At 42.3% G+C, this 26,666-nt stretch overlaps 1 protein-coding gene across 1 annotated transcript in view; it reads right to left on the reverse strand.

Annotated features, from left to right (window-relative positions):
* Positions 1-3,857: 3,857 nt before the first annotated feature.
* The window catches only part of LOC115472075 (haloacid dehalogenase-like hydrolase domain-containing 5), a 36,144-nt gene continuing 13,335 nt past the window's right edge, over positions 3,858-26,666 (reverse strand). The window contains exons 3-8 of the mRNA XM_030206147.1: positions 21,682-21,794; positions 19,655-19,748; positions 18,434-18,467; positions 17,578-17,752; positions 8,093-8,281; positions 3,858-4,287 (exon numbers count right to left, since the gene is read on the reverse strand). Of these exons, the coding sequence (XP_030062007.1) occupies positions 3,879-4,287; positions 8,093-8,281; positions 17,578-17,752; positions 18,434-18,467; positions 19,655-19,748; positions 21,682-21,794 (1,014 nt within the window). The 3' untranslated portion in view covers positions 3,858-3,878. The remainder of the gene's footprint in view (positions 4,288-8,092; positions 8,282-17,577; positions 17,753-18,433; positions 18,468-19,654; positions 19,749-21,681; positions 21,795-26,666) is intronic.

Raw genomic sequence — 26,666 nt, forward strand, 5'->3', positions numbered from 1 at the left:
TATATCAGGAAATGAAACCACCACACGACTGTATGAAAGAACTACTGCAGCAGCTCTGTGATGACAGCTCTTCCTGTTTGCTTCAATATACAATTCTGAAGGTATTAAACCTATTTCACAGTATGGAACATATCCAAATAAGCTTGTGGGTAAAATACATTTTAAATGTGTGGCATTGAAAATTGCTGAATAAATAAAAGCAATCATCCTTGCTTGTTCAATTGGTAATACCTATGTCTTCATATATTTGCATGAAGCCTATAGATTGATGAAAAAAAAGTCTATGGACTTTTCAGTTTCCAAGGAAAGGTGCAGGTATACATTCACTTTTTTTTCCTTTCAAAATAATTTTGCATTTTCAGAACTATGTGCATTGCTGCCTGTCCTCCTCAACCTAACCCACCTTTTAAACCTGCCTATATTTTCCAACAGGCACATATTTGTACCTAGGGAGAGTGGTTAATTTTACTTGGTAAACAGCTTTTGAAGGTTATTCTTTATATATGCAAGAATAAGTTAAATAGGAAAATAAATTTAAAAAGGCTTGTTTTACATGTGCAGATTATTTGTCTGGAGATCTTTATAATACCAGCCTTAAAAGGCACCAACAGAATTTTTATGGACAATCTTTCTAACCCTTGATGCTTAGATATAAAATCAAAACACTGGTGTTTTCAGGACTGTAACAAACCAAAAATCATACCCTGTGCAACACCCCTGTTTCGTAGCCAAGGAGAGGAGACAATGAGATGAAGAACAATTTTTGCACTAAGCCTTGTGTGGGCACATAACTCACACTGCCCTTGGTATGGCCTGGGGTGTTTTAAATTGTTTACAAAATATACAGAGGTAAATATCTTAAATATACACTTCTTCAAAACCTATCAGTGCATATCTACACATACAAGAGAGCACCTAAATCTTTTCTAGGTAACTACTTTGCTAGATACAGCGTAAACATCTTAGCTGAGCCAGAACTGGCCAAATTTTCATGTGATGCAGGGCCTTTAGGTGCTCTGTCCTGCAACATGTATATGATTTCTGGTTAAGGACTGCATCCAAGGATATAGTCATATCCACAGTAAACACTCAGAAACCTTGCACTTCATGTGCTATTGTATTGCTGGCATATTTTTTCTTTCACCAGCTAGACTTAATGAAAATGCTACAACATATTTTAAAATAAAGACAATGTTTAGTCATGTTTGTTAAATACAATAAAAACATTTTTAGGATAAAAATGTAACAGACTAAAATTATGTCACTGCTTAAATGAAAGGACATAAAAATAGAAACAGTGTACCCCAGAAAAACAAGTGTTACACTAAAAGATACATCATTTACATATCAACTCATGAGAAATGTAGTTGTTATACTGGATATCAACTTCAAGTCTAAACTGGACATTCCTTACCCTTTGTATATCATCTGTATTCTAAGGTACTTCTTGATCTGACGGATTTGTAACAACCTATGCTTTTTTTTTTTTAAAGAAACTTGTGCCCTCTGCAATATTTAAAAAATACATGACAGGTAAAGTATTTTAACATCCTTATTTGACAGTCTGACCTCTAATGGTAGAACCAAGAGACGACCACTAGGACATCAAGCAGCACTTGAAGAAGCAGCTGCCAGGGCAGGAGGGATTAAAGATTGCTCCTGCCACCTTGTACTCATGTGCCAATTTACTGTAAAATCATCTCTACAATTCTTTAAGCAGCTCCTAAGATTTGTCACTCTTAGTGTGCTGTCCCAAGGAGCTGCTTGAAAACACTGCCAATGTATTGCTTAGACCAGTAGTTCTCAAACCTGGTCCTGGAGGCACCCCAGCCAGTCAGCTTTTCAGGATATCAACAATGAATATTGTGTTCAATTCTGGTCGCCGCATCTCAGAAAAAGATATAGTGGAATTAGAAAAGGTGCAGAGAAGGGTGACGAAAATGATAAAGGAGATGGGACGACTTCCCTATGAGGAAAGGCTAAAGTGGCTAGGGCTCTTCAGCTTGGAGAAAAGGCGGCTGAGGGGAGATATGATAGAGGTCTATAAAATAATGAGTAGAGTTGAACGGGTAGATGTGAAGGATCTGTTCACGCTTTCCAGCAATGCTAGGAACTAGGGGGCATGCGATGAAGCTACAAGGTAGTAAATTTAAAACGAATTGAAGAAAATGTTTCTTCACTCAACGTGTAGTTAAACTCTGGAATTCGTTGCCATAGAATGTGGTAAAGGCAGATAGCTTAAAAGAGTTTAAAAAAAAGGTTTGGACGGCTTCCTAAAGGAAAAGTCCATAGACCATTATTAAATTGGACTTGGGGAAAATCCACTATTTCTGGGATAAGCAGTTTTGTACTGTTTGGGGATCTTGCCAGGTATTTGTGACCTGGATTGGCTACTGTTGGAAACGGGATGCTGGGCTTGATGGACCTTTGGTCTGTCCCAGTATGGCAATATTTTGTACTTATGAGAGAAATTTACATGCAATGGACGCAGTGCATTCAAATTTCTTTCATGAATATTCATTATGGATATCCTGAAAACCTGACTGGCTGGGGTGCCTCCAGGATCAGGTTTGGGAACCACTGGCTTAGACTGTAAAACTGGTATCAAAATAATTCTAACTGGTGTGTAGATGTTAGAAATTTTCACACTGCCAAGAAGTACAGTTTTTAACCTCTCTCTACCCTCCACCCTCAGCTTTAAACAGTCCCGTTTGCCAGAAAAAGCAGTATAGCAAATATAAATAAAGAAATATTTTGTTCGTTAATGCCCGTTACATTGTAGTTAGACCAACTAATTAGCTGCAGACCGATTTCTGTTTTCCAAAACATGTTAATCAGATTACTACTGGATTAGTTCACTGTACTGGAAAGGGGAGAATTTTCAATGTTTCTTGATTTTTGTTTGAAATTTTGGAAAGAGAGCCTGATCTCTGTGCTTATGCACAGCAGCTTCACATCCCTTCCCCAATTATGACATCTTCTTAAGGACAGCTCCCCCCACCGCTGCAGTCCGTGGTCTCACCTGCCTGCCTCCACGGCTCCGGGCCCCCTTCATTCAAAGCGGCAGTCGTAGATTGTCTCTCTTCTGGCCTTCCCTACCTGTGTCCCGCCCTCGTCTGATGTAACTTCCGGTTTCCGCGAGGGTGGGACACAGGGAGAGAAGGCCAGAAGAGACGCGATCTGCAGCTGCCACTTTGAATGAAGGGGGCCTGGAGCTGAGGAGGCAGGCAGGTGAGACCGGGGACTGCAGCCCGGCGCCAGGCCCCCCTTGCAGGCCTGGGCCCAGGGAATTTTGCCCCCCCCCCCCCCCACCTCTCGGCAGCCCTGGCTCACTGCAGCATTTGATATTGTTAGACCAGTACTCTACTGTCCAGGAAACCCAGGTACCAACTTAGAATACATAAGCCCTCAGAGATATCTATTCATTCAAGTCAACAGCAGACTTAGAAAGCACCAGAACATTTTTCTATTTCAGTTCAAGGCAAGAATGTTACTTCTAATTTTGGCCCCACAATAAAATGTTTCGTAGTAACATGGCAGGGGAGAAGCTATATTTTTGCTACAGTAGGAACATTATGAATAATGCACCATATTCAAAGACTGAGCACCAGTTTGCTATCGTTTCTAAATTAAGACTGTACTAAGAACACCAGAATAATGCCATTACAACCACTAATACAGAGACTAAAATTAAATTACAGGGATGGTTTAAAACTAACAGTGTCATGCAAGGGTTAGAACTAAATGGTAGTAAAGTGCTGTTATATGTTTAACCATTCCACGTGAGGTCTGCAAAAACTTAAAATATGCTCAAAAGTTAACCGTTTCTGGAAAGTCAGCTGTAAGTTTGGAACATAAAAAGAGGTACCAGCACCCTATCAAGTCCTTTTATTCTCTTTAGCTGAAAAGTTTTCCAGCTGGAAGACTAGGTCTACTGCAGCGTCAACATCTTTCACAATGTGGCCTGGTTCTACCAAGGCAGGATCAAACTTGAAATCCCTGTGTCCATGAAATACTGTCTCAGTGATACACTCACTAGGATTGGAAGGCACCTCTAAGCAAGGGTTGTACACCCCAGTGCAGACGAGAATAGACCTACAGCTGGTGGCACTTGCTGCTGACAACTCCCCTTGCCAAGTGTTGAGCAATTCGTCTTCTTGAGAGACGGCGGTGGCTCGTGTTCCGGCAGCGGCTTGCATGCGAGCCTTTGAGCCTTTCCTTGAGCTCTCCTCTTTGAGGTAGTGATTATAAAGGTTAGCACCATAGATATCTGTCATTAGGTTATCACTGTAATAAAAAAAAAATAAAAAAAAATGAAAACTCTTAACTCGATACAAAATGTCCTACTAGTTTGAGGGGAATGGGGTAAAATGTCAATTTTATTTTCTTCCAAAAACATTTAAAGAAAATTAGCCTATTTACTATTAATTCAGAATAAGGGGTAAAAGCAGAGAATACCAACCAGCTAGCTCACTGGTTTCAGATGAACCATCTCAGTAATGCAGGATGGGAAATTAAAACTCTAAGGGCCCTGTTTAATAAGGTGCGCTAGCGTTTTTAGCACATGCTAACCGCGTACACGCCCACAGGAATATTATGGGCATCTACACGGTTAGGGTGCGCTTAAAACGCTAATGCCCCTCTAGTGCGATTTAGCAAACAGGGCCCTATATGATAAAAGATGGCAGACAGTTTATAATATTTACATGTCACTGTTCATTTCAATGCAGACTTGACAAGAGGCAAAATCATCAGCTAAATTTCTGACATATCATCTGGTTCCAAGATGCGCTCTCATGTCAACCAGGCATTTTGTTGAAGGTGACCTACTCAGCAACTCTTTCTTTGTATTGATAAGTACCCTGAAATCACCACAGCACACAAAGAAAATAGACATTGGGCAAAAATGCTACAAACCTTTAAATAAATACATACATACACACATGGATGTATAGGAATCATATCTAACGCAAAGGCAGGGAAATGCTCCTATGGAAGGTGGAGCAACGTAATCTTCCATTCAGTATTTAAGAAAAATCTACACTCTCATGCATGGCAGAGCTACTGAGCAGAAATCAATCAAACATATAAATGGCAAGAGGCGTACTCACTCGCAAATGCGCAGTAGAGACCCTCTCTGTCCTGCCCCTGCGTCAATACTTGATGACAGGTGCGTGACAGAGAGGGAACCTGCGAGTGAGGGAACCGCCATCGCCACCGCTCCCCCCCAGGTTTGCCGCTACCGCTCCCCCCACCCACCCGGAGTCGTCGCCGTCAGCCACCCTCCACCCGGCCCGGGTACCTGGCTTCACTATTCAAACCGCCGGAACGCAGCACACAGCTCATCTGAGCTGCCGTTGGCCTTCCTTACCTGCCTGTGTCCCGCCCTCGCCGACGTTACATCACACGAGGGTGGAACACACACAGAGAAGAAGGAAGGCCGACGACAGCTCAGATGAGCTGTGTGCTGCGTTCCGGCGGTTTGAATAGTGAAGCCAGGTACCCGGCCCGGGTGGAGGGGTGGCGGAAGGGACTCCGGGGGGGGGGGGGGGGGTGGCGGTGACCTATCTGGGGGGGGGGGGGCTTTCAACCCCCCCCCCTTCCTTTATTAGCCCGTTTTTATGGGCTCAACGGCTAGTATATATATAAAGCACTACACTGTCAAGTGGAATTGCTTCAGCCGTGGTATCAGGCTACTCTGTGTTCTTCACTAAACCCAAGTCAAGGAGCAGGGGGTCCACCACCAACAGTCAGAGGGTCAACTTCTTGTTTCCTTACAGCTTCAGAGTTAGACACAATGAGACATTAGAACAGGATAAAACGTGTGTGACAGGGCTGCTGCCTTCAACCTTGCTCCCTCTCTCCCCTGTTAGCTTTCAGGACCCCTAGAACTCTGCTGAGATTTGGTGAACAATCATGATCATCCCAACAGCATCCTCCACAGCAGTGATTTTCAACCCAGTCCAGTTTTTAGGATATCCACAATGCATATGCAGGAGAGATTTGCATAGCAAGAAAGCAGTGCGTGAAAATCTATTTCATGCATATTCAGTGTAGATATCCTGAAAACCCCACTAGCTAGTTATGTCCTGAAGACTGGGTTGAGAAGCACTGCTTTACAGAACAATCGTGTACAAACACATCATTGGACACTAAATATTAACCTTGCTTTATAAATAAATACCTAAGGCCCTGTCTGAAATCTGCCCACCTCCTTTGCAGGTAGGAGGAAGCACTGGCAGTTCTTTTGCATTTATGCAGCTGTCAGGACTAGAGAGTTGCAAGGGGACAGAAATCCAACCCGTCCCCACGAGAATCTAACCCGTCCCTGTCCATCCCCGTGGGGAATCTAGCTCGTCCCCGCAAGAATTTAATGGTACATTAAAAAAAAAAAATTCCTGTCTGCTCTCTGGGTTTGAGCCGCAGCACTGCAGGCAAGGAAGGAAAAGAAGTTGGAAGTTGTAACACTCTGGTGCGCACATGTAAGACTTCTCTGATTCACTGGCACTATGTGCTAAGAGATCACCAAATGCACATGCCAGTAGGTCAGGTGACATCTGATGCTCGTGCCTATATCAGAGCTGAGGTCTGCACATCATCCCGGGAGCAGAGAGGATTAATAGTAACATAGTAAATGACAGCAGATAAAAACCGGAACGGTCTATCCAGTCTGCCCAATAGACAATCATCATCAATTCATGATTAAATCAACAATGAACGTGATATTATATACTTGATTATGGTCTTTCTGGGACATAGACCATAGAAGTCTGCCCAGCCCTATCCTTATGTTCCAACTGCTGGAGTTGCCCTCAAAGCCCACTCCAGCCTATTTATCTTCTCATTTGCTGAACACAGACTGTAAAAGTCTGTCCAGCAATGTCCTCATGTTCTAGCCACAAAAGTTGCTGTCTAAGCCCTTTCCAGCCCATCTTAAACCAGATTGCCATATATGAACTAGGGCCGATACAGGTCTCCCGGTATCGGCTCTAGTTCATCACAGCCAGAGTCGCCATCTAAGTGTCACGCAACACATCCACACACATGAAGCCATTTAAGTTTAGGTTTTTTTTAAAGCTTTCATTTTCTAATTAGAGATCCTCTGTGTTCATCCCAGCCTTTTTGAATTTCATCACCATTTCTATCTCTACCACCTCCTTAATGGAGACTTTCTGCATCTGTGCTGTTAAAGCAAGGAGGAGGAGGAGGAGACAGAACTCAAAGAACTTGGCACTCGGTAGGTGAGAGGCTGGAGCAAGTGCAGCATACACTTCCATGGGAACCCCGCAGGAACTGCTTCCCGCGAACCCCATTCCCGTGCAAGTCTCTAGTCAGGACCTAATACTTTGCCTTCACTGCAGTTGCTCTTTGCCAGCTGCCCCCTCCCTTCACCCCTGCAGAAGCTGCTATCCTAAGTCTGCCTAATAGTTAAAGCGAGGCCTACAGTGTGGGGGTGGATATAACAGAGTGCACGTTCAACCTTCATGCTGTACACAGAGAGGGAAACAAAACTCAGAATCTGTTTAAGCCTGAAATAAATAAAATCAATTAATAAAAGAAGGGGGTCAATATTCAAAATGATTTAACTGGCCAGAAATGGCCACTGACTGGTTAAATCACTTGCTTGGGGCTATCTGTTAATTTTCACCAGAGCTTAACAGTTATCGCTACTGAAAATGAGAAGTTAGTACATAAGTGAAAGCCTGGCTATTTTGGGGGAATTCCGGGGGCAGAATCAGCACTTGGCCGGTTAAGTGCTGATATTCGGCACATAACAGGCCAGGATAATCGCATAAATGGAACCGCATAAAACACAGTCCTATCTTTATGCGGTAACCCATAGCCAGTTAAGTACTGAATATCGGATTTAACCGCTATGTGTTAGCCAGCGCTGCAAAAACGGGATATTTCAATGCTGAAGCCTAGAGATGGTCCAGCATTGAATATCTGGGAATAAGGCCAGCGGCAGTCAGCAAAACGCTCACCACTGCTGAATATTTACGCCAAGTTTTTGGTCAAACAGTTCAGACTTCCTTAGATAGAAATACAAAGCATTCAGAAACATTCATGCATTCTTCTGCAGTCTCCTTACCCAACAGCATAGAGTGTTTGAATTGGTTTCTTCCAGTCTCTTGCTGCGGCTTGGGTTCGGATCAGGTACTCTGCATAGTGGTAGGTAACTTCACTAGGTTTGCCCATCAAAGCCTCATATTTCAGGTCTTTGCCTGTGATCTTTTTGTAAATATTTTCGAGACACACCATGAAAATTCCATGACCAAACCTAAACAACAACAAAAAAAATGCCAGTCTGTAAATATCTAAAGCACTTGCACATGGAAGACTAAAATACATAGCTACATAGTAAATGAAATTGAAAAGAGATTAAATGGAACAGTCTGCCCCTTTCTCCTATCACACAACTAAGGATATGCCCCAGCCACAGACTGATCCAGTCCAGGACAGTTTTTGTCTTCCTCCTCTGTATTTTACCATTCTGGTAAGAAGAACACATAAAGATCCTCAATTACCTCCAACACCCAACTTTCCCATGTCTAACCATAAGACTAATTAAATAGCAGTACCAGCACAGCCACTCTTCAAACACTGGCCTTCCAGGACTCTGTGGAGCCTGCCAAACAGACCCTGTGCCCGCCTTTCCACTAGAACAGTGCTTCCCAACTCTTATCCCATTTTAACAGTTAAAAATTCACATTACGCACTCCCCTTCCCTCCTCTCCCACATCCAAATTTCCTCTTATCCAAAGCATGAAAGTGGCAGCAGTTAGCACAGACCCTAGTAATCTGCATGGTCCTTGAATATTAAATGATTCAGAGACCTCATGCAAAGCGCTAATACTGGGGTATAGGCTACAATGCAGGCTGAGGGGGAGGGATCAGCCCTGTTTCTTTGACCACATCCACTAATGTGAATCCATTTGGAGTCCTGACACCATTAGAAATCACTGCACTTGGAATTCTAGTTAATTACAGAGCCTGCAGCCTGGCAGAAACACTAAACTAGAACCCGGATCTTTCTTAATAATAGCCTAGTAAGATTAAGTTCTAATTCAGACAGCTTTCATTTTCATCGGAACACAAATGCACTGCTATAGGCCAAGCATTAAGATAGACGTATAAAATAACAAGCCAAGATATGGACGTCATTCTGGGAATTGTTTTGGCAAAAATCAAACAGTTGTGAGGCATACAATTATTAGGGGCGTGCATTCAGTTTGTTGGGCACCTAAACCGCTTGTATGCACATATCCCTACAAATTAGAGGCATGCATTCAGTTTGTTGGGCACCTAAACCGCTTGTATGCACATATCCCTACAAATTAGAGGCATGCATTCAGTTTGTTGGGCACCTAAACCGCTTGTATGCACATATCCCTACAAATTAACATGCATGCAATCCATTTGTGCATTTTAAAGTTCTAGTGTCCACATAATGCATATGCAAAGAACTGAAAAATCAGGACAAATTCATGTAAAGAGCACAAACCAAACTTATTTTTGGCCCTGCACACTCCAAATCTCTGCAGGTGTTTACTTGTCTAGATAGCCAGGGAACGCCGCCAACTAACCCCTGATTACAGCGACCTGTCATCAAATCCAACAACTGCATTTAAATAATTGAGAATCAGAGCTGCAAACTGTATGTGTTGGTTCTTGTCAGAACTTCAGCAGATATAACTTTGGTTAAACATGAAACATAGAGCTTAGTAAGAATTTCTAGGAAATTATACTCCAGTACTAAAACGATCTCATTTTTAATCTTAACTAAACCATGAATACAACTTTTTTTAATCACCCTTGAAGGCTCTCCTATTTCACATACTCATGACTTTAGTCACTCTGATTACAGCTAATACTGCGATTTAACCAGTTTGTTCTATTTTGAGCTACTGTCGACATACATGGGAGGACTGGCCTAGTGGTTAGAGCACAGGTCTTGCAATCCAGAGGTGGCCAGGTCAAATCCCACTGCTGCTCCTTGTGATCTTGGGCAAGTCACTTAACCCTCCATTGCCTCAGGTACAGACTTAGATTGTGAGCCCTCCTGGGACAGAGAAATATCCAGAGTACCTGAATGTAACTCACCTTGACCTACTAATGAAAAAGGTGTGAGCAAAATCTAAATAAATATTGAAGATTCTACATGGAATGTTGCTAGTGGAGGAGTGGTCTAGTGGTTAGAGCACCGGTCTTGTAATCCAGAGGTGGCCAGTTCAAATCCCACTGCTGCTCCTTGTGATCTTGGGCAAGTCACTTAACCCTCTATTACCCCAGGTACAAACTTAGATTGTGAGCCCTCCTGGGACAGAGAAATATCCAGAGTACCTGAATGTAACTCACGTTGAGCTACTACTGAAAAAGGTACTACTACTACTTATCACTTCTATAGTGCTAAAAGGCATACGCAGCGCTGTACACCATACATGAAAAGACAGTCCCTGCTCAGACAGCTCACAATCTAAATAGGACAGACAGACAAAACAACTAAGAGGTAAGGGAATTAAAGAGGTGGGGATAAAAGGGTACAGGGCAAGTGAGTAGTGGTTAGGAATCAAAAGCAGGTGCGAGCAAAATCTAAATAATTAAATAAATAAATGGGAGACATCTGGATGCAGCTCTACCTCTGGATATCCATTTTCAGAAATAAAGTAATAAAATTTAACTTCAATATAAAATCAATTTAAGACTCAACTATTCCCCTCAGAGTGCTCTCACTAGGAAAATCAGCTCATCATTCGCCTGTCCTACGTGTGGGCAGCTGAATGCACTTTGAGCCACATGTTGTGGAAATGTCCTCAGATACAATACCTCTGGCAGCGAACACTGGCTTTTTTCTGAATTTGGTCTTTATCGGTGCCCCATCTGTGGCCCTTCGCCGGCAAGGTGCTTCCAGATTTCTCAGCTGGCCAGCTTTGATGGCGCTGAAGGTGCTACTTGCCTCCTGGCTTTCAGAGGACATTCCTTCTGTACAATAGTGGTGGACAGCTATGATACATGTTTTCACTATGGACCGGAGAAGCGTCCAGGATTTCACTTTGCTAGGGGGGCACCAGTTGCATGCTACTTGGGAGCCTTTTTTGGTCTACAGTGACTCCTGCTGCCAGGAGTAGGATTTTGAAGTACTGATCTTGGACTTACCACCACACAGAGGTTTCATTGAGCAGCTTTCTGCACCAGCTTGCATTAGGTTGGGGATATTTTACCCCCAAATTAAGTGTGTTACCCTGTACTGTTTCTCCAACTGTTTGGCAGTTAGATCTGCTGTGGTTGATTTCTATTTTCTTTTATTATGGTTATACACTTAATAAAAAGATTTAAAAACATAAAGTAACAAAATGTGTTCATTCGGAGGTTAATTTTTAAAAAGTTAAATATCAAGCCCAATTCCAGTGCTTATCAGTTCTCACCAAGTGTTTGCACTTAAACCACATTCTATACTGCAGGTACTTTTTATCCTTCTAGCAAATTTTTGCCGGTAGTCCTTTCTACCTTCTCGCCCCTCTCTATAGGTCTACTGAACTGTCGTTCGCTTTGTTCAAAAACCACTCAAATCTGAGACGTTAATCAATCGTCTCAGTTTGACATTCTGTGTTGCAATGAGACCTGGGTGAAGAGTCTTAACTTTATGAATCTCTTCCTCCAAGCTCTGACGTACTTTCTCTGGCCAGATCTTCGAAGGCTAGTGGTAGATTGGCCATTTTTTTCTCCACAAATCTTAAGGTTATAGAGCTCCCCTCAGCCCTACCCTATGCGGAGGCCATCACAGTCTGTGTCTCCGCTCTGTCCCCGTTTACACTGTCTTGTCTTTTATCACCCTTCTTCCCTAACCCAAGCTCAGATGGGGCTGATGCACCCATCCTCTATCCCAACATTCTTATACTTGGCGACTTCAATACACACATTGACATAACTGATAAACCACGAGTTAAAGCCTTTCTTTCTACTCTTTCAGATCTCGATCTTTCCCAATGGGTTTCATTCCCCACCCATCAGGGTGGACACACCTTAGATCTGGTGATGTCATCATCTGGTTCCTCTATTTCCCCCCCTCCTTGTTTTCTTCCTTTCCGGTTCCATGGTCTGATCACTTTGTTGGTCATTTCTTCCTTGTCCATTAAGTCCCCCTCCCCTCTAACCACCCACGGCAATCTGGCTTCTGTCCCCACTTCAGTACTGAAACTGTTCTTACAGCTCTCCACAGTGAAATTCATTCTTACCTGGATAAACATCTCATTGTTCTATCTGTTTCTCTGGATCTCTCTGCTGCTTTTGGCATTGTAAACCACGCTTCTCTCCTCCTGCACCTTTCTTCTTTAGGTATGACCGATTCCGTCTTGGCCTGGTTCTTTTCCTTCTTCTCTAGTCACACTTTCAAAGTAATTACCCCACCTTTTCTTCTATTGTTCCCTAGGGTTCTATTCTGTCACCTCTTTTATTTATTTCTGAGCCCTCTTGCCACGGTCATCCAATCTTTTGATATCTCTTGCTATCTCTATGCTGATGATATTCTACTAATCTGGCCAACAAGCCTCTGTCCCCCTCTACTGCCCCCCTTCAACACTGCCTAAATTGAGTTTCTGACTGGCTTACAACCCATAAACTAATTCTAAACAAACAGAAGATGGTGGCGTGTTGATTCTCAGGTGGTCTCTCCACTTCTAATTTCCCTCTGAATCTTTTGGAACTGATATTTACCCTGTAGATTCTTTTTTTGCTACTTGGGGGTGCTATTGGATTTCCAACTTTCATTCTCTGCTCAGATTTCCCAGCATTGCAAATCCGGTTTCTTTGTTCTCAGACAAGTTACATTCTATTTGGCAGTTCCTGGGTCGTAACGCTCTACACGCCCTTATCTCATTGTTTACTACCAAGTCAGATTATTGTAATATTGTCTACCTTGGTTGAACCACTCTCTGCAAATCCTTCAAAACTCTGCTATGAGACTCCTCTGTAATACCCATCACACTGATCATGTCTCTCCTCTTCTCAAATCTCATCACTGGCTTCCTATAGAAGGACGCATTATTTTCAAAGTGCTCATGCTCACCTTTATGTTACATTATATTACAATATACTTCCATACTGTTGATATCTTCAGGTTCTTAGCAGTTTACAATAATTTTAAAAAAACAAGACAGTCTCTCAGGAAGTAAAAAACAGAGAATCTTATTCAAGAACTAATTTTAACAAACTTCTTAAAAAGATTTTTCTTGAATAAGAAAAAACATAACGAAGCAGCAAAACAAATATTAAAATCACTTCAGGACCTCAATGCTTGAACTGCAAGAAGTCTATCAAACATTTTAATCCCTTTACTCTCTTAATAGATGGAAGGACGAAAAGTGAATTATGAAATGATCTCTCTCAATTACTGGAAATAAATTCCATATGATCCATTCTATAAATTGGGCATTCACCATTTACGATCTTATACAGAAAGCAAATGAATCTGAACATAATCCTCACCTCTATAGGCAACCAATGAAATTCAACAAAATAAGAAAAAATGTATCCTGCTTCTGTAGTGAAAAAAATTAATTGGATTGCAGTGTTCTGGATTGTTTACAATGGCCAGATAACTTGTATAGGCACACGCAAATAGTCCAACTTGGACAAAAGCCTGTACCAATAATCTGAACTGCTCAAATTCAAAATGCTTTCTTATGTGTCTAATTCCTCAAAAGAAAGAACGAGCTCTTAGAGCAGTGAGTTGAGAGTCAAGGGATAAATTCTGGTCAACATAAACTCCCAGTATCTTTATAACAGAAGAAAGTGAATACGTAATTTGATCCACCATAATATGGTCCACTAAAGGGTCAGATTTGTTATCAAAAAGTAAAATTTTAGGACTGGTCACCCACTTTATCTGTCCTCCCTTACTATTCTTTACTCTCCTGCCTGTACTCTCTGCTCCCTAAATGACCATCGACTTGTTCTCCCCAGCCCTAAACAGTCCACTCTTGAGTCAACTAGGCACCATGCTTTCTATTTTGTTGCTCCTCCAGCCTATCCAAATCCATCTTGTCAATTGTGAGACAGAGACCGTAAAAGTCTGCCCGGCACTGTCCTCATGTCGAAGCCCTCTCCATTCCATCCTAAACTGGATTGCCATATACGGGACTCAGATCGTACAAACCTGCCCATAATTGGCCTTAGTTCTTCACAGCCATAGTCGCCATCTAAAAGTGCCACTTGATATGCAAACACACATGCGACCATTTAAGTTTTGTTATATCATTCATTTTCTAATTAGAGATTCTCTGTGTTCATCCCATGCCTTTTTGAATTGTCACATTTTTTTTTTCTCCACCACCTTCCTCGGGAGGGCATTCCAGGCATCAACCACCCTTCTCCGTGAAAAAGAATTTCCTGACCTTATTCCTAAGTGTACCACCCCGCAACCTCAACTCATGTCCTCTAGCTTTACCATTTTCACTTCTCTGGAAAATATTTGTTTCTATATTAATACCTTTCAAGTATTTAAACATTTGTATCATATCTCCCCTGTTCCTCCTCCTCTTTACAGTATACATACTGGAAAAGTTATGGAAGCGATGCTGAAGGAAAGGATAGTGAAGAAATTCACTATCCTTTCCTTCAGCATCGCTTCCATTACTTTTCCCATAACCTAAGTGAGGCTTAGAAGCCTGTAGTTTCCAACTTCTTCTCCGTCACCAGTTTCGTGAATAGTAAGAAAAGAAATGGGTAGGATAGATTGAATAGAAAAAGGAAAGTCCCCCAGAAGGGCTGAAATGTTTGCATTATGCTTTTGGAGATGGCCTGTTTTATAATAGTATTATGTATCTGAATGACACACTGCTCCAGCTAAATCTAAGGCTAGCACACTATATTATGGATAGCTGCCTCTCAGCTCTGATGGAACTGCTTTGATTCATTGCTGTCTCATACAAATTGCACCATGCAATTTTATAACATCATACCAGAGGTCCAAGTAAAACTGGATTTCTAAGAGCAAACGATGATGGGTGGAGAATATGTATACACCAACACATTTATATGGCAGAGAAGAGTTCACTGCAGCCTGGTTCCTAAATCATCATTCACTGTGATAAAAGTGTCAACGTTCAGTGAGACATGCCAGGGCAGCACTAATTGTAATCAGACAAATGTGGGATCATAAGAACATAAGAGTTGCCATACTGGAGCAGACTGAAGGTCCCTGAAGCCCAGAATCCTGTTTCCAACAGTAGCCCATCCAGGTCACAAGTACCTGGCAAGATCCCAGAACAGCAAAACAGATTTTATACTGCTTATCTTAGAAATAAGCAGTGGATTCTCCCAAATCCATCTTAATAATGGCTTAAGGAATTTTCTTTTAGGACATTATCCAAACCTTTTTTAAACCCTGCTGAGCTAACTGCTTGTACCACATTCTCTGGCAACGAATTCAAGAGTTTAATTACATGCTGAAAGAATAAATATCTTCTCCAGTTTGTTTTAAATTTACTACTAAATAGCTTCATTATGAGCCCTCTAGTCCTAGTATTTTTGGAAACAGTAAACAAGCGATTTACCTGTACCCATTCCACTCCACTCAGTATTTTATAGATCTCTGTCATAGCTCAGCTGTCCCTTCTCCAAGCTGAAGAACCCTAGCCACTTTAGACTTTACTCATAGGAAAGTCGTCCCATCCCCTTTATCATTTTCATTGCCCTTCTTCTCTGTACCTTTTCTAATTCTGCTATATTTTTTTTCTGATGCAGTGACCAGAATAGCACACAGTATTTGAAGCGCAGTTGCACCATGGAGTGATACAAAGGCATTATAACATTCTCAGTTTTGTTTTCCATTCCTTTCCTAATAATTTCTAAAGTTCCATTTGCTTAAGGCCATTCTGCCTTCTGCTAACGTGAGTGCAGTGCACTTTACTACTGCTAATCATTTCTATAGCACTACTATATGTATGCAGAACTGTACACATTATATGCAGGTACTTTGTCTGTCCCTAGGGGGCTCACAATGGTCAGTGGAGGGTTAAGTGACTTGCCCAAGGTCACAAGGAGCTGCAGTGGGAATTGAACCCAGGTTGCCAGGATCAAAGCCTGCTGCACTAACCATTAGGCTACCTTTTATCATCAGAAACACACACACTATGAAGGTGTATAATCAGAACAAGTAAAAGCTAACAGATACTAAAGATCCTCAGTTCCAAGTCTTGCTGTTTACTCTCCCCCCATACATACACACTTCTTTGTAATATACTAACCTCCCTAATTATGTCCCAAGTATCTAAAATACAAAGGCCACATCCCTGTTTCAGTTCCACAAGTTAAGGGACACACAAAAACTTCCCAAACTGCAGCACACACAGAGATTGGTACAATCTATTAAGCCTCTCTTCAGCTTTGGTAAAGGGGTAATTTAACCTCTGTTCTAATGCATTAAAAAGAAAAAAAGTTTACAGTAAGAACCCCCCACCCAAAAAAAAAAAAAAACCATTTGTTCCTGCACAGCTATGAAATTATACTCAAAAATTTCCACCAACAATTATCTTAAAATGTCTAGTCTTGTTTTCTCTAAGAATATAGATATGACTCAGAGGTTAGAACAGTCATCCCATATCATTATGTGGAAACTAAAGGTTGATCCTTGACTCCTTGAGCTAGTTAGCACTAAAATACTGCGTATCAGGGGATCCAGGGCTGAAACAGCATAGGAAGGCCATTTTGGTGGTAATATATCTGCAGATCTAGATACCAACTGCACATTACTGGATATAATGATGAGAGACATTTGGAAATAAAATAGGTGTGGCAAAATTGGACACCATCCCTTTAAAGCAAAGCTCATGAAGATGCCATATTCTTAAAAAAAAAAAAGCAGGAACATGAGGGCATCCATGGAAAATCCTTTCAGTTTCTAGATCTAAACTAAACATTGGGTGTGAGCTTAAACATTATTCCTTCCAAAATGTCAAATGACTACCTTGCTTACCAGGGGCGTAGCCAGAGAATAGATTTTGGGTGGGCCTGGGCAAGAAGTGGGTGGGCACCAAGTGTTCTCCCCCCCCCCCCCCCCCTACCACCACCACAAAAATATGTCAGCTGGCAGGAAAATGCTTCTTTCTACTTTGGGAGTCTGAAGCAAGCATGCACTGAAAACTGAGCATGTGCAGGTGCCAGTAGCATTTTCATTGCCATCAAGGGGAATTCTTCAGGTGGCGGAGCTTGGGATCCCCACCAGCTACCACTAAACGTGTGCTACTGTTGGGTGGGCCTGAACCCTAAGTGGGTGGGCCCTGGCCCACCCAGGCCCACCTGTGGCTACGCCACTGTTGCTTACATCCTGCTGGCAAGAATGACATGCAAGTGTCAGCCCTACCTCATCATGGGATGACTCACATGGGAGAATTGAAACTTTGTTTCAAAATTATACTGAACAGCAAAAATACTGTGTGGGATCCTTTTTCTTTTATTGAATAAGCAAGAGGTAGACTAACACCACCACTGCCGAAGTTGCTGGATCCTAGAGCATCCCCTATCATATGAATTGAATCTGCTGAAATGATTGCCTTTAGGTTATCTTGCATTACCTACCTGGGGGAGTGAGCTTCAGCCATCCACATGAGGTCCATGTTACAGGCCAGAAGGGGTATATGTGGATAACTGATCTGTTGATGTGCATTTCCAGGATAGCCACCTGTCAGCAGCACATCAACTATCAGCTGCAGATTCGTTTCCCACCTAACTGGTTCACCAAACAGGACAACAGCTGAAAAAAAGAAAATAGAATATTTACAGATTAAAAAGGCAAAGCTACATCATCAAAATGTAAATGCCTAAAACTGTGCGATTCATACACCTTTAACTTCTAAGCATCATTACATATACTTTAAAAATATCTTAAACAAAATTTCATACTCAGCCAACCAAAATCAGATAGGGCAGTGGAAAAGCATGTCAGCAGATTATGCTAAACTTCATTCACTCTCACCTTAAGAGAAAACTACTTTTAAGCTACACAATTTTTTTGAAGGTGACTAATACTGGGTATTAAGCTCCCAGCTGCTTTGTATCATCCTTACCTAGCCCAGCAAAGGTGGGACTAGCACAGAGTTTCTAGTATTCACTAATCCTCACTTTAGAAAAGCTACTAAAAACACCAACTATAACTACAATTTAATTACACGCAAATACTATATTTCAATCTGACAACTTGGTTAACTGAACTGAATGTTGCTCAGATTAGAGATGTATTATCTTATAGGTTTATTAATTTATGGTTATAATTTTAGTCTATCAGATCCAAACAATTATTTTAAGCAGTAAGGATTACTGTACTAGGTTTGTTTGGTTTTTCTAAACCAGTAAGAGTCATTTTAACACAGATAAAAGTGTTCATGCAATCACAGCTAATACTTGCAAGACAAAGAGATGCACAAACATCACTAACCCTCAATCTTGGGAAAATCCACTGCTGGGGAGGGCTGCAATGAGAGAGTTGGTAGTTATCTACCCTTAAAAAGCATCTTGTCTGGGAACAAAAGTCAAATGATCCCTCACACATGCATTCAACACGTGAGAAAGAAAGGCAGCTTTTTTTTTTTACTAATGTTACAACGGCACAGTGCAACACACACTGAAGTATTAGTATACATGAAATACAGTGGAGCTGCTCACCAAGCCCCATTATAAAAGCTCCCCCCCCCCCCCCCCCCCCCCCCCCCATTTAAGTGTTCTTTCATTCCCTGAAAATGAAATGAAGCTATGGAATATCCTTAAGGTGAAAAACGACATTCAGTTTTGTTACAGACCATACCACTAGGAACAAATGTCTTGAATTTTGCATGGAAATCATTAATAAGTGTTAACTGATAATTCATTTTTTTTATAGGTCTTTGTAGAAAATTCTTCATTTCCTCAGGGTGCATGGCATTATATTACTATGCTGTGCACAGATGAGCATCTCAATATAGCTAGCTTTCAAGACCTGATACCTTGCCACTTCCTTTATTGCAACATGAAGTCTAATGGAGGAGGGGCAAAGTATCAGGTCTTGGTCTAATCTCTTGACAAGGTATTCATCCAGAAAAAAATAAATAAAAACACATTATAAAGCATAAATATGATAAAATGTTCAAAGAAAATCAACTTAATGGTTTTTTTGTTTGTTTGTTTGTTTGTTTGTTTGGGGGGGGGAATAGCCAAACTAGAGGCCTCTTTTACTAAGGCACGCTAGTGATTCCCAGCACAGTAAATGAGGACGCCCATACAATTTCTATGGGCTTCCACTCATTTGCCACGTGGGAATCACTAGTGAGGCTTAGTAAAAGAAGCCCTAGATGAATTACCGAGTTGAATTCTGAAAGCACAAGTGCACTAGAGTATGCACAAGGATCATGACCGCCCTGGCCACTAGCACCTCGGAGATTCTGCTGAATCTAACCAGGCACATCCATCAGTTATACTGCCTCAGCACTGCACTCAGCTCTAAGCACCATTCTACTGAATCCACCTATCTACCGTCACTCATGGAATAGAATTCCATGATTCACTGCACAGTCAGACTTATTTAAAGGCAGGATGGTATTATCAAGTGTTGTACAAATATGAACAGTCAAAGAGTCAATGTTTAAAGAGCAATACAAGTCACTGAAATAAGCTATACACTTACCAGAATTGTTGGTCTTCTGCTATGGTCCACCATATCCAATAAAGGGAACTGCTCCCGCAGAACATCAATAGTGACAGGGTGTGAAAAACCCAGACTGAGAAACAGCTAGTTAAGGAAGCAGAAATATTCCGCATGGTAATGCAGGGCAGTTAGGTTAACATTCAAAGGATCAAGTCTATTTCTTTTGGTTTTATTGTCAGGTCTTCTTAGTCCTAGTCTAATTTCTGTACCCTTTTTTTTTTTTTGCAACAAAATTACTGCCTTAATATGTTTCTTTGTTTTAGTGTTCTATATCTTAAAAAAATAATAATTTTTTAAAAATCTGCTGCATGAGGGTTTCCTGCTGGGAAAGGCAACAGATCACAATAGCATAACAACTGCACACAGACGCCCATAAGGCTAGGCCTGAAATTTCAAAGGACCATTTCATTGCTGATTCCAGCCGTCGGTCCTGCATGTCCTTCAGGGCTACCCCTCCCTCTACTGGGAGGGTAGTCTTCTTCGTCACAGCCGTGACTAGGGCATCTACTTTAGCGGGGGGTTTTTTTTAACGCTGTGAGGAAAGTTAGAGGCAACAGCTACAGAGGCACTCCGGAGGTCCAGAAGAGTGGGAAAGGCAGGGAAAGGACAAACCAATGTGCCTGCATCCACATAGCAGAGAGTGGGAAAGGCAGAGACAGGGCAAACCTATATGCCTGCATCCACATAGGGGGAAGGGTAAAGCAGGGAAAGGGCTAACCTATGTGCCTTTAAAGTGAAGCTGCAATAGCCACAACACCCCTGCTACAACTGGCAAAAGCACAGGAGCCACCCCAGGCAGATTCTTGAAAGAGCTGAATAAGCTGCATCCAACCCTGCTGGGAGATAGAGAATACTGAGAGGCAGATGGAGCTAGCCGTCCAGGAGGCACTATGGTTTTCAGTGTTCTCTATCTCCCCCTGCTGGTAGGTGGACACAACCCATTCGTAATGGATTCATCTGCTGCTGATGACAAGGAACGGAAGTTCTCCTCTTTTTCTTTTGACAGCCCTGATATTTCAGACCCTGAAGCAGCAGCAGAGTGGGATGGAGCTAAGCGAAAAGCTGGCCATCGTTGGTCTGTGAGGACAGTGAAATAAAATGAGTGACTTGTGGAGTATTTTACAGTTCTCAAATTGAGATATCAATGCACAGTCCCTGCTATGAGAAAATAGTGTCTAATACACAAAACATGCTCATGCCCATTTATAAAATATGCATGTGCATCGCAACTCCACTTCCATTCAAAACCAGGTTTCCAGATGCATCTACTTTTCACCCATACATGGCTACACAAAATTTTATACAAGCCCTTTTCCACATGTAAAGCAGGTTTACACAAATTACCTCTTATCAGCTGGCTGTAAGATGCACTTAAGTTACAGATTTTTTTAATTTATTTTTAAAATCTTTATAGCCTTTCCAAGTTCTAGATACAGCACAGCCTAAAACTCTCATCAAGCCACGCTAGTTGCTCACGATGTGGTAATGCCGACAAAACTTATTCACCATGAATGGGCTCCATCAGCATTGCCGTGCAGGAACCGCTAGTGTGGCTTGATAAGAGTATCCTGAAGTCAGTTGCCCCACAAGTCTGAAACTCAGGATGGAGATCCTGCAGTGACATAAGCCAGAACTCATCTTGTCAGATGTGCTCTATGCCCCTGGGAAAAGCAAGTGGATCCCCTGGCTCATCCTTATCAAATGGTCCAGAATCAGAACACTTGTCTGTTTTGGCTTCTTACACAGAATAAGATACTGAGCAAAGCATATGTGGGGGACGTGGGGGACTTCAGCAGAGACAGTCTCCAAGTGCTACTGTCAACTGCAGAAATACCCTGCTTAAGTCACTTGTTGCTTTTTTTTCAAGTGATGTATGCTGATTGCTGTATCACCTAGAACAAATTTATACAGAAGTATTTAAAGGACAAATTTGCTCTCATACATAAAAAAATGTCAAGTTGGAATTTGATTTCCCAGAATAGTAATCTATACACTATAAAGGATACTGCTTGGCAATATCGAGAACTGGGCCTTGCCCGGAGACCAGAACTCGTTTGTCGTGGTATTGTTTAAACATCCGCAGGGGACTGTGAGACATCATAATCTGCTCTTGGGATATCTGTTTGGGAAGAGTCAGATTTTACTTCCTGCATGCACATTATATTCAGCTATATTCATATTAAAAAGAAAATGGTAAATTTAAAGTATTCTGCAGCCTGGTTTCACAGTGATGCTAACTTTTCCTAAGAACAGAAACAGAGATAGCTAAATTTAACATGTTTAGCTTCCAAAACCAATAATGAACCGTATCTGAGGAGGACAGCCCACAAAAGGTACTGAAGCAAATCAACAGGAAAGCTGAACAGAGTGGGGCATTCCTACAAGTTGTACAACCTGGATGAAAGCTGATAAAGGGAAAGAATTTTATTTCAATGGTTGAGGGAAGCACACATTGCCTTCTCAGTACAGGAGGATGGATATCAAACAAACCAAAAGCAGGGCCAGGTTTCAGTTGCAAGCACTCATAGGCAATGGGACAGGTGGGAGTGGCTCCCCTCCTGAAATCATCTGTGAGGGGGGGGGGGGAGTCATCTTCCCATCCTCTTGCTGCCTTTACATTGGTCCTCCCTTCCTGGACCTGGGCTGAAATTCCATGGCTGAAGCTGCAATCAGACTCAGCCCCAACATGGGGCCCATAGCTGGCCAGACTCACACCAGGGACTCCAATTTAGGATGTGTGTATAGGTCCCTTTTGACTAAGGAGAGGGTTAAAAGAATATAGACCATTCCTCATTTCCGGGACTAGGGACTGCACCTCCTTCCAGGTAACTGAATGTTTTTGTTTTTTTTAGTAGTTCAATTCTAAGTTGGGGTTATAGGGATAGTGGGAGGTTGGGGATGGGGGGGGGGGGGGGACTGAGGATTGGGGTATTTTTGTATATCTCTCAAGGGTCTTGTTCAATGTTCAATTCTTTATTTGTTACATAGTGCCTTTTCACTGTTTTCCATGTGACCATTAAGATCAAGGGGAAGGGGAGGGTGGCTGTACAAGTGGGATTGGTTGAGTTTAAAATCAAAATTGCAAATTTGGATTGTTCTGTTTCTGTCACAAACACCAATCTGGGCTGTTCGAGTTCCAACCAGTCCCTCACTACTACGGCCTTGTTGACAAAGGATCTTGCATTGAAGTAGTAGCAGGGGCCTGGCAAGACCTCACCATTCTATTTGTATGTATTTCAGTGCATTTTTCTGTTTATTTTTTTCCCTCATGTCCTTTTTTTTTATTGTTGGTCCTCTTCTATCTTTATTTGATATCTTAATCTCTATTGGACTATTGTATTTCTTCAAGTTGGGTGAAGTAAAGTATAGACTTCTAACATCCTCTCTCGCAATTCTGTCGTAATAATTTGGGAGCCATTTCTCTAACCTGTTCTGCCCTCCCATGGTTGTATTAGCTATGCTGGCTATTAACAACATATACCACCACAATCCGTCCATTTTGTAGCATAGATTAGATTCTATCAGGGAGTTCTTGTATCCTAGTGGGACTTACTTTTCTTGTGATGCTGGTTGTTGTTCATCTCTGTGCCAGTTGTTGTCACAGGCGTATGCGTCTTTGGCGGCACGGCAGCTGTATCCCCACTGCATCTGATGTCAGTTCCGGTGTGGGCGGAGTTTGCTCCCATGCTTTCCCTCCGTGTTGTGGAATATCCGGTTAACTTGGAAAAACAGGCTATCTGGAATAGCCTGTTCAGTTGGATAACCTGCTGTCTTTGGAAGTGCTTGTGCAGGTAGTTGACCGTAGAATTTCTCTTCTCCCTCTCCATTTGCTGTGGACAGTTTCCTCTGTGTCCCGTGTGATTCCAAGCTTGCACACACTGCAAAGTCCCGATGTCAGCCGGCAGGTCCCACAGTGGAAACTCCTCTTAACTACCTCTGCGGAAGTTGCCATTCTCTCCTACTTTAACTGCCTCCGTGGAAGTTGCCATTCTTCTCTACTGTCACAACGTGTCCCAAGTGGTGAGTCAGGATCCCTCCCTTGCACCAAGCAGAACTTCTTGCAGCCCTCCAAGTGGTTCTGAGTTGGATTTACCATTGCTGGCTACACCCCCCCTCCCCCCAAGCTCACAGTCTTAAGTCTTACACAGATGAGAGAGACTCAGGACAGATACTCTATATTTGAGTGCTTTGCTCCTGGTCCAGTTGGTTAACTGGTCCCCAATTGAGCTTTACAGGTAGCTTGAGTCTGCAGAGTCCTATCTGGAAGTCTTCAGATCCCCATCTCTGTTGTCCCGTGAATTTACTTCCCTCCCTTCACCTCTGCCCTGTTTCCTGTGGAGCTCTCTTAAAAAAAAAAGAGAGAGAGAGAGAGAGAGAGAAGGAAAGAGGTTTGCTGGAGAGTGTAGAACAGAGTATCTGTCCTGAACCTTTCTCATCTGTGGGAAGATTTGAGACTGTGAGCTTGGGGAGATCAGCCAGCAGTGGTTGAAGAGCTGAAAGTTCTGCTTGGTGCAGGGGAGGGATCTTGACTCACCCGTTGGCTGGCGTCGGGACTTTGCAGCATGTGCAAGCTGGGAATCCTGTAGGACAAAGAGGAAGCTGTCAGCCTTGGCACATCTTGGGTGTGCGGCTTGCTCATGGCAAGAGCATGCCTAAAGTAGCATTAGCAATCGACAACACAAAGTGGATGCTATTTATGACATGTTATGGGTTAAGGCCCACAGTATGTCTTTGACTGTCACAGCATGTCAGCAACTCTGGTTGAAGCATTGGGCAGCAGATGCAGTGTCAAAGCCACATCTAGTTAAACTGCCGTTTTGGGGCAAATGGCTATTTGGAGAAGATCTCAGTAACTTGGTTGAAAGAACTTGGGGGAAGCTTAGCAGAGCGGTTGCTGGAGGACAAGCTGAAAGCCTTTGGTCATCTGCGGTCATTGGGTTGAGTGGTCCTTGAATGTGGAGGTGGACTTTCTCAGCAAGCACTCCTTGGACCTGGGAGAATGGGAACTATCTAACCAGGGGTTTCAGCTGATAGTGGATGGATGGGGTTCTCCTCTTCTGGACTGGCAATGAAAGGAATGCCAAGTGCCCAAGTCAGTGGGGATCAATGTCCTACTGTAGCCCTGGATGTCTTTCATCCTTGAAGGCAATCTTAAACTTAGGGTAAGTGGATTCTAGGTGGAGTTGGAGAGGAAGAGTGGTTTCAAAGCTTGAAACCAGCGTAGCTAATGGCAGAGGCACAGATGATGTCCAGGAACATCAGGGAGTGCGAGTTGACCAGAATTAGTGGAGCAGAGGGTTCTTTCTGGGAGGAGCATAAGGAATAAGCAAGATGGTTAATATAGGCAGGGGCTGATGGGTAACATCCCTTGAAAACTAGAATTAGGATTTTGAAGTTGATGCATGATAGATGCATTTTAGGATCTGTCAGATACTTGCGATATGGACTAGCTACCATCAGGGATGTGAAGCCTGGCTCAGTGGACCATGGTCTGACAGCATGGCTTTTTATGTGCTTATCACATCCACTCACCCAAGACAACATTCCCTGCAAGATAACATTCCCATAAGACTTGTACAACACCTGCCAGAGATCCCAACATAGCCTTGGGCCAGCCCTGTGATACCCTGTAGTCCAGCATCTCCTTTTCCCTTTCCTAATTTCCCGCCCCCCCCCTTGTCCAGTATATTCCTTTCTACTCCCTACCTCCCATTCAGCATCTCCCCTTTTTCTGCCTCTGCCACCGCTGCCGTACTTTGATCTGGGCTCAAGTTGGAATTGGATTTGGCCCAGGCCCACTAAACACCGGATCCTGCCCATGCGTGTGGCATCCTGCCGTCCCCCAGCATAGGAGTTTTCTGTCACAGGAAGAGTGGGATGTCACAGTACTTGAGCACAGGCCTGTGTTTATGTAATGCATTTTTTTTTATTATTGAAATGTCAATAAACATGGTTACAATCAAGAGAGGATCCAGTCAAATGAGACCTCGTACCAGGAGGATATAAAATCACACATGTATACTGTGCATCCAAAAGAGGTGGCGGGGTGGCAATAATATATAAAACCTTTTTTAACGTTCAGATTGAAGTGATTTATCAGTCATCTTGCTTAGAATTATTATCATGCAAGATCAGAGACGCTTCACTACTAGGTAGTTACAATGTACAGTGTGTTACTGCCCTCCAGGGAAGTGGAAAGAAGCCAAGGGAGAATTCCACGAACTTATGATGACTCAGTCTAAAACCCAGAGCACAATTAATTGTAGGTGACATAAATCTTTATTTAGATGATGAGAATTTGTCAGGACTTTAAAATGTTTATAGAAAATAAACATGAAGATAATCCCAGCCCAAGGAACACATCAACTAGGCCACCAACTAGACTTTGTAGCCTGTAATACAGATTCTGAGACCCAAGTGAGGATAGAGGCTGGCTGCCCCTAATTTGGTCTGACCACTACCAATCACATGTAGCAATATATTGGCAAGAAGACCCCTTAGGAAAAAAAAAAAATAACCAAGCAGGAATTAAGAGAAGTACGCAAAACAATTGATAACGAAGTCTCCTGGTCCAAAGTGAAAGAAAATCTGAAAGAATCAAATTATCAAGTAACCATCACCCAGTGGAACAGCTTTATAAAGTCAACACTAAATGAAATAGCCCCTAAAAAAACTGAAAAAGGTCACAAAAAGGAGTAAGGAACGTTGGTTTAATGAAATCTTACTAAAACCGAAACAATCCTGTAGGAAACTGGAGAGAATATGGCATCTGTATCTTAAACTGAATTGTGACAAAACAAAGATTTTAATAATCACAGCACCTACCATGGATGTGTCAAACATACAACTACAGTTCAATAGAATACCACTGAAAATTAAAAAGAACTGAAAATACTAGAGATAACGATTGACAGATACCTGACCTTCAATAAACAATGTCAGCAAATGGTTAAAAAAGGCCAACACAAGTTTAGACTATTAGTACAATCTC

Source organism: Microcaecilia unicolor, chromosome 6 (genome assembly GCF_901765095.1).
Source record: "Microcaecilia unicolor chromosome 6, aMicUni1.1, whole genome shotgun sequence".
NCBI classification, from domain to species: domain Eukaryota; kingdom Metazoa; phylum Chordata; class Amphibia; order Gymnophiona; family Siphonopidae; genus Microcaecilia; species Microcaecilia unicolor.